We start from the raw sequence: 16,773 nt of genomic DNA, 5'->3' as shown, positions 1-16,773 counted from the left end.
AAACGGGGTCCTGGTGGGTTTGAAGGGAGTGGGAAACGGGGTCCTGGTGGGTTTGAAGGGAGTGGGTAACGGGGTCCCGGTGGGTTTGAAGGGAGTGGGAAACGGGGTCCCGGTGGGATTAAAGGGAGTGGGAAACGGGGTCCCGGTGGGTTCGAAGGGACTGGGAAACGGGGTCCCGGTGGGTTGAAAGGGAGTGGGAAACGGGGTCCCGGTGGGTTGAAAGGGAGTGGGAAACGGGGTCTCGGTGGGTTTGAAGGGACTGGGAAACGGGGTCCTGGTGGGTTTGAAGGGAGTGGGAAACGGGGTCCCGGTGGGTTTGAAGGGAGTGGGAAACGGGGTCCCGGTGGGTTCGAAGGGAGTGGGAAACGGGGTCCTGGTGTGTTTGAAGGGAGTGGGAAACGCGGTCCTGGTGGGTTTAAAGGGAGTGGGAAACGGGGTCCTGGTGGGTTTGAAGGGAGTGGGAAACGCGGTCCTGGTGGGTTTAAAGGGAGTGGGAAACGGGGTCCCGGTGGGTTTGAAGGGACTGGGAAACGGGGTCCCGGTGGGTTTGAAGGGACTGGGAAACGGGGCCCCGGTGGGATTGAAGGGAGTGGGAAACGGGGTCTCGGTGGGTTGAAAGGGAGTGGGAAACGGGGTCCCGGTGGGTTTGAAGGGAGTGGGAAGCGGGGTCCCGGTGGGTTTGAAGGGACTGGGAAGCGGGGTCTCGGTGGGTTGAAAGGGACTGGGAAACGGGGTCCCGGTGGGTTGAAAGGGACTGGGAAACGGGGTCCCGGTGGGTTTGAAGGGAGTGGGAAACGGGGTCCCGGTGGGATTGAAGGGATTGGGAAACGGGGTCCCGGTAGGATTGAAGGGAGTGGGAAACGGGGTCCCGGCCGGATTGAAGGGATTGGGAAACGGGGTCCCGGTGGGATTGAAGGGAGTGGGAAACGGGGTCCCGGTGGGTTGAAAGGGAGTGGGAAACGGGGTCCCGGTTGGATTGAAGGGAGTGGGAAACGGGGTCCCGGTGGGTTGAAAGGGAGTGGGAAACGGGGTCCCGGTTGGATTGAAGAGAGTGGGAAACGGGGTCCTGGTGGGTCTGAAGGGAGTGGGAAACGTGGTCCCGGTGGGATTGGAGGGAGTGGGAAACGGGGTCCCGGTGGGTTTGAAGGGAGTGGGAAACGGGGTCCCGGTTGGATTGAAGAGAGTGGGAAACGGGGTCCTGGTGGGTCTGAAGGGAGTGGGAAATGGGGTCCCGGTGGGTTTGAAGGGAGTGGGAAACGGGGTCCTGGTGGGTCTGAAGGGAGTGGGAAACGGGGTCCCGGTGGGTTTGAAGGGAATGGGAAACGGGGTCCCGGTGGGTTTGAAGGGAGTGGGAAACGGGGTCCCGGTGGGTTTGAAGGGACTGGGAAACGGGGTCCCGGTCGGATTGAAGGGAGTGGGAAACGGGGTCCTGGTGGGTTTGAAGGGAGTGGGAAACGTGGTCCCGGTGGGTTTGAAGGGACTGGGAAACGGGGTCCCGGTCGGATTGAAGGGAGTGGGAAACGGGGTCCTGGTGGGTTTAAAGGGAGAGGGAAACGGGGTCCTGCTGGGTTTAAAGGGAGTGGGAAACAGGGTCCCGGTGGGTTTGAAGGGAGAGGGAAACGGGGTCCCGGTGGGTTTGAAGGGAGTGGGAAACGGGGTCCCGGTGGGTTTAAAGGGAGTGGGAAACCGGGTCCCGGTGGGTTTGAAGGGAGAGGGAAACGGGGTCCCGGTGGGTTTGAAGGGAGTGGGAAACGGGGTCCCGGTGGTTTGAAAGGGAGTGGGAAACGGGGTCCCGGTGGGATTGAAGGGATTGGGAAACGGGGTCCCGGTCGGATTGAAGGGAGTGGGAAACGGGGTCCCGGTCGGATTGAAGGGATTGGGAAACGGGGTCCCGGTGGGATTGAAGGGAGTGGGAAACGGGGTCCCGGTGGGTTGAAAGGGAGTGGGAAACGGGGTCCCGGTTGGATTGAAGGGAGTGGGAAACGGGGTCCTGGTGTGTCTGAAGGGAGTGGGAAACGGGGTCCCGGTCGGATTGAAGGGAGTGGGAAACGGGGTCCTGGTGGGTCTGAAGGGAGTGGGAAACGGGGTCCCGGTGGGTTGAAAGGGAGTGGGAAACGGGGTCCCAGTGCGTTTGAAGGGAGTGGGAAACGGGGTCCCGGTGGGTTGAAAGGGAGTGGGAAACAGGGTCCCGGTGGGATTGAAGGGATTGGGAAACGGGGTCCCGGTCGGATTGAAGGGAGTGGGAAACGGGGTCCCGGTCGGATTGAAGGGATTGGGAAACGGGGTCCCGGTGGGATTGAAGGGAGTGGGAAACGGGGTCCCGGTGGGTTGAAAGGGAGTGGGAAACGGGGTCCCGGTGGGATTGAAGGGAGTGGGAAACGGGGTCCCGGTGGGTTTGAAGTGAGTGGGAAACGGGGTCCCGGTCGGATTGAAGGGAGTGGGAAACGGGGTCCTGGTGGGTCTGAAGGGAGTGGGAAACGGGGTCCCGGTGGGTTGAAAGGGAGTGGGAAACGGGGTCCCAGTGCGTTTGAAGGGAGTGGGAAACGGGGTCCCGGTGGGTTGAAAGGGAGTGGGAAACGGGGTCCCGGTGGGTTTAAAGGGACTGGGAAACGGGGTCCCGGTGGGTTTGAAGGGAGTGGGAAACGGGGTCCCTGTGGGTTGAAAGGGAGTGGGAAACGGGGTCCCGGTTGGATTGAAGAGAGTGGGAAACGGGGTCCTGGTGGGTCTGAAGGGAGTGGGAAATGGGGTCCCGGTGGGTTTGAAGGGAGTGGGAAACGGGGTCCTGGTGGGTCTGAAGGGAGTGGGAAACGGGGTCCCGGTGGGTTTGAAGGGAATGGGAAACGGGGTCCCGGTGGGTTTGAAGGGAGTGGGAAACGGGGTCCCGGTGGGTTTGTAGTGAGTGGGAAACGGGGTCCCGGTCGGATTGAAGGGAGTGGGAAACGGGGTCCTGGTGGGTCTGAAGGGAGTGGGAAACGGGGTCCCGGTGGGTTGAAAGGGAGTGGGAAACGGGTTCCCAGTGCGTTTGAAGGGAGTGGGAAACGGGGTCCCGGTGGGTTGAAAGGGAGTGGGAAACGGGGTCCCGGTCGGATTGAAGGGAGTGGGAAACGGGGTCCAGGTGGGTTGAAAGGGAGTGGGAAACGGGGTCCCAGTGCGTTTGAAGGGTGTGGGAAACGGGGTCCCGGTGGGTTGAAAGGGAGTGGGAAACGGGGTCCCGGTGGGTTTAAAGGGACTGGGAAACGGGGTCCCGGTGGGTTTGAAGGGAGTGGGAAACGGGGTCCCTGTGGGTTGAAAGGGAGTGGGAAACGGGGTCCCGGTTGGATTGAAGAGAGTGGGAAACGGGGTCCTGGTGGGTCTGAAGGGAGTGGGAAATGGGGTCCCGGTGGGTTTGAAGGGAGTGGGAAACGGGGTCCTGGTGGGTCTGAAGGGAGTGGGAAACGGGGTCCCGGTGGGTTTGAAAGGAATGGGAAACGGGGTCCCGGTGGGTTTGAAGGGAGTGGGAAACGGGGTCCCGGTGGGTTTGAAGGGACTGGGAAACGGGGTCCCGGTCGGATTGAAGGGAGTGGGAAACGGGGTCCTGGTGGGTTTGAAGGGAGTGGGAAACGTGGTCCCGGTGGGTTTGAAGGGACTGGGAAACGGGGTCCCGGTCGGATTGAAGGGAGTGGTAAACGGGGTCCTGGTGGGTTTAAAGGGAGAGGGAAACGGGGTCCTGGTGGGTTTAAAGGGAGTGAGAAACGGGGTCCCGGTGGGTTTGAAGGGAGTGGGAAACGGGGTCCCGGTGGGTTTAAAGGGAGTGGGAAACGGGGTCCCGGTGGGTTTGAAGGGAGAGGGAAACGGGGTCCCGGTGGGTTTGAAGGGAGTGGGAAACGGGGTCCCGGTGGTTTGAAAGGGAGTGGGAAACGGGGTCCCGGTGGGATTGAAGGGATTGGGAAACGGGGTCCCGGTCGGATTGAAGGGAGTGGGAAACGGGGTCCCGGTCGGATTGAAGGGATTGGGAAACGGGGTCCCGGTGGGATTGAAGGGAGTGGGAAACGGGGTCCCGGTGGGTTGAAAGGGAGTGGGAAACGGGGTCCCGGTTGGATTGAAGGGAGTGGGAAACGGGGTCCTGGTGGGTCTGAAGGGAGTGGGAAACGGGGTCCCGGTGGGATTGAAGGGAGTGGGAAACGGGGTCCCGGTGGGTTTGAAGTGAGTGGGAAACGGGGTCCCGGTGGGTTTGAAGTGAGTGGGAAACGGGGTCCCGGTCGGATTGAAGGGAGTGGGAAACGGGGTCCCGGTGGGTCTGAAGGGAGTGGGAAACGGGGTCCCGGTGGGTTGAAAGGGAGTGGGAAACGGGGTCCCAGTGCGTTTGAAGGGAGTGGGAAACGGGGTCCCGGTGGGTTGAAAGGGAGTGGGAAACGGGGTCCCGGTCGGATTGAAGGGAGTGGGAAACGGGGTCCTGGTTGGTCTGAAGGGAGTGGGAAACGGGGTCCAGGTGGGTTGAAAGGGAGTGGGAAACGGGGTCCCGGTGGGTTGAAAGGGAGTGGGAAACGGGGTCCCGGTGGGTTTAAAGGGACTGGGAAACGGGGTCCCGGTGGGTTTGAAGGGAGTGGGAAACGGGGTCCCGGTGGGTTTAAAGGGAGTGGGAAACGGGGTCCCGGTTGGATTAAAGGGAGTGGGAAACGGGGTCCCGGTGGGTTTGAAGGGAGTGGGAAACGGGGTCCCGGTGGGTTTGAAGGTAGTGGGAAACGGGGTCCCGGTGGGTTCGAAGGGACTGGGAAACGGGGTCCCGGTGGGTTCGAAGGGACTGGGAAACGGGGTCCCGGTGGGTTCGAAGGGAGTGGGAAACGGGGTCCCGGTGGGTTGAAAGGGACTGGGAAACGGGGTCCCGGTGGGTTTGAAGGGAGTGGGAAATGGGGTCCCGGTGGGTTTGAGGGGAGTGGGAAACGGGGTCCCGGTGGGTTGAAAGGGAGTGGGAAACGGGGTCCTGGTGGGATTGAAGGGAGTGGGAAACGGGGCCCCGGTGGGTTTGAAGGGAGTGGGAAACGGGGTCCCGGTGGGTTTAAAGGGAGTGGGAAACGGGGTCCCGGTGGGTTTGAAGGGAGTGGGAAATGGGGTCCTGGTGGGTTTGAAGGAAGTGGGAAACGGGGTCCCGGTGGGTTTGAAGGGACTGGGAAATGGGGTCCCGGTGGGTTTGAAGGGACTGGGAAATGGGGTCCCGGTGGTTTGAAAGGGAGTGGGAATCGGGGTCCTGGTGGGTTGAAAGGGAGTGGGAATCGGGGTCCTGGTGGGTTGAAAGGGAGTGGGAATCGGGGTCCCGGTGGGTTTGAAGGGAGTGGGAAACGGGGTCCCGGTGGGTTTGAAGGGAGTGGGAAATGGGGTCCCGGTGGGTTTGAAGGGAGTGGGAAACGGGGTCCCGGTGGGTTGAAAGGGAGTGGGAAACGGGGTCCTGGTGGGTTTGAAGGGAGTGGGAAACGGGGTCCCGGTGGGTTTGAAGGGAGTGGGAAACGGGGCCCCGGTGGGTTTGAAGGGAGTGGGAAACGGGGTCCCGGTGGGTTTAAAGGGGGTGGGAAACGGGGTCCCGGTGGGTTTGAAGGGAGTGGGAAATGGGGTCCTGGTGGGTTTGAAGGGAGTGGGAAACGGGGTCCCGGTGGGTTTGAAGGGACTGGGAAATGGGGTCCCGGTGGGTTTGAAGGGACTGGGAAATGGGGTCCCGGTGGGTTGAAAGGGAGTGGGAATCGGGGTCCTGGTGGGTTGAAAGGGAGTGGGAATCGGGGTCCTGGTGGGTTGAAAGGGAGTGGGAATCGGGGTCCTGGTGGGTTTGAAGGGAGTGGGAAACGGGGTCCCGGTGGGTTGAAAGGGAGTGGGAAACGGGGCCCCGGTGGGTTTGAAGGGAGTGGGAAACGGGGCCCCGGTGGGTTTGAAGGGAGTGGGAAACGGGGTCCCGGTGGGTTTGAAGGGAGTGGGAAATGGGGTCCTGGTGGGTTTGAAGGGAGTGGGAAACGGGGTCCCGGTGGGTTTGAAGGGACTGGGAAATGGGGTCCCGGTGGGTTTGAAGGGACTGGGAAATGGGGTCCCGGTGGTTTGAAAGGGAGTGGGAATCGGGGTCCTGGTGGGTTGAAAGGGAGTGGGAATCGGGGTCCTGGTGGGTTGAAAGGGAGTGGGAATCGGGGTCCTGGTGGGTTTGAAGTGAGTGGGAAACGGGGTCCCGGTGGGTTTGAAGGGAGTGGGAAATGGGGTCCCGGTGGGTTTGAAGGGAGTGGGAAACGGGGTCCCGGTGGGTTGGAAGGGAGTGGGAAACGGGGTCCTGGTGGGTTTGAAGGGAGTGGGAAACGGGGTCCCGGTGGGTTTGAAGGGAGTGGGAAACGGGGCCCCGGTGGGTTTGAAGGGAGTGGGAAACGGGGTCCCGGTGGGTTTAAAGGGGGTGGGAAACGGGGTCCCGGTGGGTTTGAAGGGAGTGGGAAATGGGGTCCTGGTGGGTTTGAAGGGAGTGGGAAACGGGGTCCCGGTGGGTTTGAAGGGACTGGGAAATGGGGTCCCGGTGGGTTTGAAGGGACTGGGAAATGGGGTCCCGGTGGGTTGAAAGGGAGTGGGAATCGGGGTCCTGGTGGGTTGAAAGGGAGTGGGAATCGGGGTCCTGGTGGGTTGAAAGGGAGTGGGAATCGGGGTCCTGGTGGGTTTGAAGGGAGTGGGAAACGGGGTCCCGGTGGGTTTGAAGGGAGTGGGAAACGGGGTCCCGGTGGGTTTGAAGGGAGTGGGAAACGGGGTCCAGGTGGGTTTAAAGGGAGTGGGAAACGGGGTCCCGGTGGGTTTGAAGGGAGTGGGAAACGGGGTCCCGGTGGGTTTAAAGGGAGTGGGAAACGGGGTCCCGGTGGGTTTAAAGGGAGTGGGAAACGGGGTCCCGGTGGGTTTAAAGGGAGTGGGAAACGGGGTCCCGGTGGGTTGAAAGGGAGTGGGAAACGGGGTCCCGGTGGGTTTGAAGTGTGTTGGTAATGGGGTCCCGGTGGGTTTTAAATGAAGCAAGAAGTGGGGCTCTAGTTGGATGAGAGGGAGTGGGAACAAGTTTTTCAGACTGATTCTCAGTGCCCCGACAGATCAAGGCAAACATCCGATTAGCCTTCAATACCACCCTATCCTGCTGTGGCTGCCCCTAGTGAGCCACAAACTATGATCCCTGGGCAGGGAAATATGAGATGCTGTGCCTGTATTTTGCACCGTCCTGGCAGCTGTGTGAGGGGTTACTGACTGAGATCTCGGCTTGATTCATTGCAGGAGTCACTGCCGCCTCTCCTCAGGAAGACTCGACAGATAGCTCACCATGCTCTGCTGACCGCGGCTCCCTACAACAGCTGCTGCAAGAGGAAACGGTATTACTCCATCAGCATTCGCACTGCGGGAGAATGTGGGTTCACCGGCATGTTGCCGAGAATGGAGGGCTGGAGATGTCAGGAGAGATTGGGAAAGCTGCCTTTAATCTCCGTGGAATATAGCAGGCTGAGGGGTGACATAATAGGTGCATTGATTGGACAGGTGGTCAGAAACTCCCCCTTACCCCTGGGCCCATTAAGAGTCTAAAACCACTGAAACAGGCCTGCAGCCCAACTGCCCCATAACGACCAAAACCCCCATCTAAAGCTAGTTCCACTTGGCACATATCCTTTTAATCCAGGGGTTCCCAGCCTTTTCTATGCCATGGACCAATACCATTAAACAAGGGGTCTGTGAAGCCCAGGTTGGGAACTCCTGCTCTAAACCTTTCCTGTCCATGTGTCTGTCCGGGTGATTTTCCAATGTTGTTAATGTACCTGCCTCAACCACTTCCTCTGGCAGCTCGTTCCATAGACCGACCACCCTCTGGGTGAAGAAGTTGCCCCTCAGGTTCCTATTAAATCTCTCCCCTCTCACCTTAAACCTGTGCCCTCTGGTTCTTGATTCTCAAACCCTGGGGAGAAGACCGTGAGCATTCACCATATCTCATGATCCTCTACACCTCTATAAAGCTCCTACACTCCAAGGAATTGTTACGAGCCCCGTAACTGGGTCACTTACCAGCAAAGATAGAGAGGTCCGTTGAAGTCTGATGGTACAATTTTTGACAGTATTTATTGGTAAAAATACACAAAAATAATATCAATGCAAACATACAGATATTACACGTCAATACTAAATCTAAAAGTGCGGGTATAATAATAATAAGAAATAAGCTCTATCGTTGTCTAGGGGATAATGTATTGTCTGATGGAAATATAAAAGTCACTCAGTTCATTCAGGCTGCAGCCTTTGGTTGGAGAGACAGATTTTAGAAACTTGCCGGCTTTCCTTTATCTGATCTTGATCTGTATTCGTCCTTTAGCGAGGCCATTCCGTGGAAGACTTGTCATCCGGGCAAGGATGGACACACACACACACACACACACACACACACACACACACACGAGTCCCCACTGGTCTCATGCATTTCTCCTGGTGCGTCTAAAGGTGTTGTTCCCCAGACCCTCTTTTATCCTTACTCACGGGGTCTCAGATGTCAATCAGGTTGGGATGATGCAATCCCTCAACCAGCCCACTCTGGTCATCTCCTGAGGGGTTTCAATGAATAGTACAGTACTCAATACACAATTCCGTCTCCAAGAGACAATGGTCGTTATCTGTGGCTTTGTCTTGCGGGGGCCAGGACACATTCCAAGCCTTGTGTATTCTGGACGTCTCTCTCTCATTCCCTGGGTCCCAGACCCGAATTAATAGCGATCTTGCGATTCTCACAAAGGAGGGGGCTACTTTGTACCCTTCGGCCCCTCAGAGTTGTGGCACATTCGTAATAGAACAAAGTCCCAACCTGCTCAACCTCTCTCCATAACTTAGTCCCTTGAGTCCCGGCAACATCCTTTGAAACAATCTCCTCTGCACTGTTTCCAGCTTAATGGCAGAATATCCAAAAGCAAACACGATATTCCAATTGCAACCTAACCTCCCACCTTCCATTCTCCATGCCCTGTCTTTCTTCCTCGCCCTCCCAGCCTTCCCTAAAGTGGGATGAGCAGAACTGGCCTGACACAGGGAAACAGGGTGCTGAAGAAAGCACTTGGCACATTGGCCCTCTTCAGTCCAGACACTGGGTGCTGGGGTCGAATGTTGTGTCATGGCTGTTCAAGACGTTGGTGAGATCGCACTTGGAGTTCCGTGTACAGTTCTGGTGGCACAACTGTAGGAAGTATGTCATTAAGCTGGGGAAGGATGTTACTAAGACTGGGGGATTTCAGTTACAAGGAGAGAGTGGACAGGCTGAGACTGTTTCTCCCAGGAGACGGAAGGTGAGAGGTGACCTGATGATGTTTCTAAAACCATGAGAGGTGCAGATATGGTCACACACTTTTTCCCCCAGGGTAGAGCAGTCAAAATACAGGAAAATTGGAACTAGCTAAGGTAGACACATTGGTTAACATGAATGAGGTGGGCTGACAGGTGTGTTTCTGTGCTGTACAACTTGGAGAACTCTGTATTAGCAAGTGACTTAGATGTGAGACCTGTCAGATCTGGAGGCAAGGAGTGAGTGCCCTGCTTCTGGAGGGGTCTCAAAGAGACTGCAGAACCCCAGCTGGCCCAGGGAGCAGAGTATGATGGACGTTTCAAAGCTTATTTCAAGCATCTGTACCAGCTCCCTGCAGAGGATGGTAAATTGTACCTGAGGTCACAGGCTCCACACTGCCACCAATGGGTGATGGGTGGAACTGCAGCCATGCCTGCCCCTTAACCCCTCACTCTTGCCTGAAAGGCAAACCGTGTCCATGAGGAGTGGGTGCCTCTTCCTCTCTCCCTCCCCATGGGAAAATCACGAAGGTGGTCAGGAATGGGTCGGTTCTTGCTTCTGACATTAAGGGTCAGGAGGGGAAGGTGCGGAGAGGGTGTTCCCCGGTCGCTCTTTTGAAGTGAGGTGGCACCCTTTTAAGACGGTTGAGGAAGAAGGTTGCCTCCTGAGTCCGTTGAAACTCTTTGCCTCAAAAGGCGGTAGAAACAAGGGCTTTAAGATGGCAGGAGATCTGTTTTCAAACAGAATCAGAATATCACTGGCAGTACTTAATATCATGACATTTGTTGTTTCATGGCACAAATCTCTAACCTGCAACAGAAAGTATATATAAAAATAAGTAGTGCAAAAAGAGAGGAATAGTGAGGTGGTGTTCATGGGTTCATTGTCCATCCAGAAATCTGATGGCAGAGGGGAAGAAGTTGTTTCTGAAACATTGAGTGTGTGCCCTCTGGCTCCTCGGTGGCAGCAATGAGAAGAGGGTGAGGTTCAGAGGAGGCTTATGAGAATGGTTCCAAGAATGAAAGGGTTAATGTACAAGCATCATGGATGTCTCTGGGCCTGCACTCGATGGAGTTCAGAAGACTGGGGTGGGCAATCTCAATTTTTCCATTGAGAGTAGGGGAGATTCAAACAAGAGGACATGAGTTGAGAGTTAGGGGGCAAAAGTTTAGGGGTAAAACAAGGGGGAACTTCTTTACTCAGAGAGTGGCAGCCGTGTGTTACGAGCTTCCAGTAGAAGTGGTAGAGGCAGGTTTGGTACTGTCATTCAAAGTAAAATTGGATAGGTGTATGGACAGGAAAGGAATGGAGGGTTATGGGCTGAATGCGGGTAGGTGGGACTAGGTGAGAGTAAGCGTTCGGCACGGACTAGAAGGGCCTGTTTCCGTGCTGTTATGGTTATATGGGAAGCCTGCCAAATACTGTAAGGCCTGGATAGAGTGGACATGGAGAGGACATTTCCATCATCCAGGATCTGAGGGCACAGCTGATAATGAGCTGGCAGTCACGTCGTGTCGGGATGACCTGACCCCCGCGTTGCCACCCCAACTGAGCACCTCTCCTTCTCCTCAGATCCGGCGATGACCACCCCAGACAGATGCCCAGCCCTAGCCCTGCAGAGGGGGCACAGCAGCCAGTGGCGGCCTCAGAGCGGCCAGGGACGTGTGCCGACACCTGGGGAGACGGCCAGCAGCCCCAAGGGGCATCAGCAGGTACCAGGATGGGGGAAGTTAGGGTGGGAGTGCGGTTGGGGAAGTGAGGAAGGAGGTAATGGGGCAGGGATTCAGAGGGAGCAAGTGAGGGGAGGGAGGGAGGGAAAGAAAGGGGAGCAGATGGAGGGAGGAAAGAAAGGGAAGAGGGGACGTGGAGGATGGAGTGGGAAGATGGGGTGAGGCAGACAGAGAGAAAGGAGATGAAGGGAATACAGTGAGGGCTGAGAGTGAAGGAAGGAAATGGGGAGGGAGGGGGATTGTTGCGAAGAGAGGGGGGGGGTTAAGCGTTCACCTCCTGTCACAATCCCTCCTCTGTCCCCACAGGATCCCACTCGACTGGGGCTGACGCTGGGCGTAGGGGCCGGAGGAAGAGTGGCCGGTGCCAACCCCCCTCGCCCTCACCCGTGGCAGAGGTGGACCCAGCCAGGCAGAAGCTGCTGGAGTACCAGCTGCACCTGAGGAGGTGAGGCACCGCGGACGGCGTGAACTCCCCACCCCCTCCCCTTCCGCCCCCACTGATGCAGAGTGAGCAACTGCTTCACTCTCCCACCCAGGGGTTGGGTTTAATGCCACACCTCCTCAGCCCACTGATAAAGGCTCCGTACTCTGCAGAGCAAGACCCCGCTGTGACAGGTCACCATGGTGGTTGGGGGACACAGTATGTGGGGAGGAAATGTCTCCTTTACATCGTCCCCTCACCGTCCATCACCCCCACCCTGCTGGCCCCCCTCACAGCCCATCGTCCCCTCCCCACCCAACCCCTACTAATTCCTCTGCACTCAACCCACCTCCCTCCGCATCCCACTAATTCCACCACCATTAACCTCCTTCCTCTCCAACCCGTTTGGACGGGGAACGTGCTTGGTCCTCACTCCCCTCCCCTCTGTCTTCCTCCCCACAGCTCCGGTTGGATTCAGGACTCTGACGGGAAGTGGGTGCGGGACACAGCAGTCGAGTTCGACTCAGATGAAGAGGAACCTCCAGCACTGCCCCCACCCTGAGGCCAGGCCACCTCCTCCACTCTGCGTCACCTGTCCTGCCAACCAACACCTCCCTCATTCTCCCTCACTCTCCCTCTTTCCTTCCTCCCTTTCCCTTCTCAGTCTGTCATCCCTCACTCTCCCTCCCCTCCGTTCCTCACCTCAGTGCTTCCTCCTCCGATCCACCCTCCCCCCACTGCCCCACCTCCCCCTCTCAGTGGTTGGCCTGGGCTACGAGCAGGATAAAATGGGATCGGTGTGGCTGGGTGGATGATGGGCAGCACGGATTTGAGGTGGAAAGAGCCTGTTCCTGTGCGTTATCATTTAACACAACCTGGAGTTTCATTACTTGTGATCTCCAAGAGTTAGCTCCAACTGAGAGACACCCATTCTTCCTCCTCCCTCCCCAGCCCCCACTCCTCCCATCCAACCTTCACGTCTGCCACCTCAGCACAAAGTACCCAATATCTTCTACAACTGTTGAACCCAACCGTTTCAGATAACCTGTTTGTGACAGAGCTGGATGACTGTACGACAATAACTGGCTCAGAGTCGGGAACACAGTGACGGTGGGGAGGGGGAGAGGACTCTGATGGGTCTGGTATGGAGCAACAGAGACACCACCCCCCAGAAAGAACCCCACATTGATGCCAAGTAGTTGAACTGGTCACTGAACAAATGTCGGAGGAAGGAACTGGATGATTGTGACTGTGATGGACCAGAGTGAACGGTAGCCAATGGGAATCGCCACGGTCTGCAGTTAAGATGCATCACTGACTCTTCAATGGTGTAAAACCTTCCCATCCTGTGTGTGTGTGTGTACCCCTGGATATGCAGTGGTCTCCAGCCTTGAGGCGCAGTGTGGAGCAGGCTGGGTATCAGGAGGTGCAGAGAAGTCTCCCAGTTCCTTTCCCTCCCACCCCCTTACTTCCCCCTCTCCCTACCTGTGCCTGCTTGGTTCATTGTGCTGAAGGTTACTTGCACCTAGCTTGCAAATCTGTGTAAAGAGTCCGTGGTTAAAATACACATCAATGAGTGTGCAGAGGTTGTGTGCAAGCTACTGTCAGATGCGTGCCCGTGGTTATTTGCACAAACACGTGTGCGCGCACTCGTGAACAATTATGCATCTGCGTGCATGACAGCGCACGGTCGTTTGCACGCTTGTTCTCAGCAGCGTGCACGAGTGTGTGCTCCTTTGCACAACGTCCGTGTGTGTCTGTGTCTACGCGCCTGACTTGAAACCAAAATAAGATCGGTCTCCCTCCAAATCTCCATGGCCAAACATGGTCCTGAGTTATTTTTACCCCGAGAGAGGGGGGTGCGGCTGCGGCTGCGGCCGGCCTCTCGGGTTACAGAGCCGTGCGCTGGCGGCCGGGCAGGCAGGGGGCGCCGGCGGCCGGTTCGGAGCCGTCCGGATTCCTGCGGAGCGGGTACGAGCCGTCCCCTGCATGAACAAGACGGTGCGGGTGGTGGGGTGGGGGTAGTGGCCTTAACTCGGAGACAAGGTGCGTGCGCGGCCTGTAACGACGAAACGGGCACAACAAGATCCCACGGCTCAGGTCGACATCCGATACGGGGTGGGGAATCTTCACTCCCGACAGCAGTTATACAGCAAAGCCCTTGCCGAACCAGGAGCCTCACCTAAACTAGCCCCATTTGCCCGTGTTTCCTTCACATCCCCTTAAGCCAGGGCTCCCCAGTCTTCTGTATGTCATTTAGCAAGGGGACCCCGGAGCCCCCACTCTAAACCTTTCCTATCCGTGTACCTGTCCATATCCCTCTAAACCTTTCCTATCCGTGTACCTGTCCATATCCCTCTAAACCTTTCCTATCCGTGTACCCGTCCGTATCCCTCTAAACCTTTCCTATCCGTGTACCTGTCCATATCCCTCTAAACCTTTCCTATCCGTGTACCTGTCCATATCCCGCTAAACCTTTCCTATCTGTGTACCTGTCCATATACCTCTAAACCTTTCCTATCCGTGTACCTGTCCATATCCCTCTAAACCTTTCCTATCCGTGTACCTGTCCATATCCCGCTAAACCTTTCCTATCTGTGTACCTGTCCGTATCCCTCTAAACCTTTCCTATCCGTGTACCCGTCCGTATCCCTCTAAACCTTTCCTATCCGTGTACCCGTCCGTATCCCTCTAAACCTTTCCTATCCGTGTACCAGTCTGTATCCCTCTGAACCTTTCCTATCCGTGTACCTGTCCGTATCCCTCTAAACCTTTCCTATCCATGTCCCTGTCCGTATCCCTCTAAACCTTTCCTATCCGTGTACCTGTCCGTATCCCTCTAAACCTTTCCTATCCGTGTACCTGTCCGTATCCCTCTAAACCTTTCCTATCCGTGTACCTGTCCGTATCCCTCTAAACCTTTCCTATCCATGTCCCTGTCCGTATCCCTCTAAACCTTTCCTATCCGTGTACCTGTCCGTATCCCTCTAAACCTTTCCTATCCGTGTACCTGTCCGTATCCCTCTAAACCTTTCCTATCCGTGTCCCTGTCCGTATCCCTCTAAACCTTCCCTATCCGTGTACCTGTCCGTATTCCTCTAAACCTTCCCTATCCGTGTCCCTGTCCGTATCCCTCTAAACCTTCCCTATCCATGTACCCGTCCGTATTCATCTAAACCTTCCCTATCCGTGTACCTGTCCATATCCCTCTGAACCTTTCCTATCCGTGTACCTGTCCGTATCCCTCTGAACCTTTCCTATCCGTGTACCTGTCCGTATCCCACTGAACCTTTCCTATCCGTGTACCTGTCCGTATCCCACTAAACCTTTCCTATCCGTGTACCTGTCTGTATCCCGCTAAACCTTTCCTATCTGTGTACCTGTCCGTATCCCTCTAAACCTTTCCTATCCGTGTACATGTGTGTATCCCTCTAAACCTTTCCTATCCGTGTACCTGTCCGTACCCCTCTGAACCTTTCCAATCCGTGTACCTGTCCGTATCCCTCTGAACCTTTCCTATCCGTGTACCTGTCCGTATCCCACTAAACCTTTCCTATCCGTGTACCTGTCCGTATCCCTCTAAACCTTTCCTATCAGTGTACCTGTCCATATCCCTCTAAACCTTTCCTATCCGTGTCCCTGTCCGTATCCCTCTAAACCTTTCCTATCCGTGTACCTGTCCGTATTCCTCTAAACCTTTCCTATCCGTGTACCCGTCCGTATCCCTCTAAACCTTCCCTATCCGTGTACCTGTCCGTATCCCTCTGAACCTTTCCTATCCGTGTACCTGTCCGTATCCCTCTAAACCTTTCCTATCCGTGTACCTGTCCGTATCCCACTAAACCTTTCCTATCCGTGTACCTGTCTGTATCCCTCTGAACCTTTCAGATCCGTGTACCTGTCCAGTTGAGGTACATGAGTGTTACTCTGGTTGGCAATCAGTGGTGAGCGTTGTGCCGCGGGAGTTGGTACTGGGTCTGTATCTGTTCATGATATACATTAACGATCTGGAAGAGGGGACCCAGTGCAGTGTATTTAAGTTTGCTGTTGATGCTAAATTGAGTGAAAAAGCAAACTGTGCAGAAGATACAGAGAGTTTGCAGAGAGATATGGATAGGTTAAGTGAGTGAGCAAGGGTCTGGCAGATGGAGTACAATGTTGGTAAATGAGAGGTCGTTCACTTTGGAAGGAAAGTGGAAGAGTGGATTATTATTTGAATGGTAACAGAGTGCAGCGTGCGGCTGTGCAGAGGGACTTGGGAGAGCTTGTGCACGAATCACAAAGGTGGGTTTGCAGGTGCAGCCGGCTGTCAAGAAGGCAAATGGGGTTGTTGGTCTTCATTGCTGGAGGGATTGAATTTAAGAGCAGACAGGTCATGCTGCAACTCCACAGGGTCCTGGTGTGGCCACACCTGGAGTACAGATAAACTAGAGGCAGGAAAGTTGTTTCCAGTAGTAGGTGAGATGAGAACTAAGGGACATAGCCTCAAGATTTGGGGGAGTAGATTTAGGAGGGAGATGAGGAACTGCCTTTCCCAGAGGGTGTGAATCTGTAGAATTTTCTGCCCAGTGGAGGGTAGCTCAGGATATAGTCGGGGAATTGGTCGGCGGGCCAGATGGCCTATCGTGTTCCTCAGGGTCAGTGGCTCGGAGCCAGCTGACCCATTCCCATTGCCTGTCGCTTGTTCCACTCCTTCCCCTTGCCCCTTCTCCCTGCCACTCCACCCCGGGTGCTCCACTTTCCCCAGGGGTTAATTGGCCCCTTAGTCTGTGTATGTGGGATAGAATCTGGGGTAAAATTGAATGAAGTGAGGGTCGGTGTGGACTCGACGGGCCGAAGGGTCTGTTCCCGAGCTGGATCGCTCTGTGAGTCCACATTGTGTAATTGAAACCAACGCGTTAAAGGTATAGTGTGTGGGGTCGGGGCGTGGGAAGAAGACTGGAGCAGAGACACCCAGGATAGAATCGACGGGCTGAATAGCCTCCTGCTGCTCTACCTTCCCGCGCGACTCGAGGCCCTCTCCTCCGAGACTGGAAGAAACCCTGCCTGCCCGGGAATGCCAGCTGGCGGGAGGAGGAAGATACCACGCCATGGTGCGCCAAGGGGCTGGCTGGAGTTCCGTTCCCCGAAATGGGCCAGGCAACTCAATTATCCGATAGTACGCTGGGCGGCCGTTCGGCCCACCGCGTCTGTGCTGGCTTATTTGCGCCATCTTGTTCATCCCCGCCGCATTTCCCATCTATTGCCCCCAGATTTCACAGCCCCTTCCACACGCACACGACGGCCGCGTACACAGCTGGAGGTCAGGATCGGCTCCGAGTCTGGGGCGCTGTCAGGTTTCC

At 56.4% G+C, this 16,773-nt stretch overlaps 1 protein-coding gene across 1 annotated transcript in view; it reads left to right on the top strand.

The window, feature by feature from the left end:
- Positions 1 to 12,896, top strand: part of scnm1 (sodium channel modifier 1) — a 30,877-nt gene extending 17,981 nt beyond the window's left edge. Inside the window, exons 5-8 of the mRNA XM_059979989.1 lie at positions 7,246 to 7,340; positions 10,853 to 10,992; positions 11,317 to 11,455; positions 11,894 to 12,896. Coding sequence (XP_059835972.1) covers positions 7,246 to 7,340; positions 10,853 to 10,992; positions 11,317 to 11,455; positions 11,894 to 11,993 — 474 coding nt within the window. The 3' untranslated portion in view covers positions 11,994 to 12,896. The remainder of the gene's footprint in view (positions 1 to 7,245; positions 7,341 to 10,852; positions 10,993 to 11,316; positions 11,456 to 11,893) is intronic.
- The last annotated feature ends 3,877 nt before the right edge of the window (positions 12,897 to 16,773 follow it).

Source organism: Hypanus sabinus, chromosome 9, assembly GCF_030144855.1.
Source record: "Hypanus sabinus isolate sHypSab1 chromosome 9, sHypSab1.hap1, whole genome shotgun sequence".
Taxonomy (NCBI): Eukaryota; Metazoa; Chordata; class Chondrichthyes; order Myliobatiformes; family Dasyatidae; genus Hypanus; species Hypanus sabinus.
The sequence above is the reverse complement of the archived record's forward strand: the minus strand, read 5'-3'. Positions and strand labels throughout refer to the sequence as shown.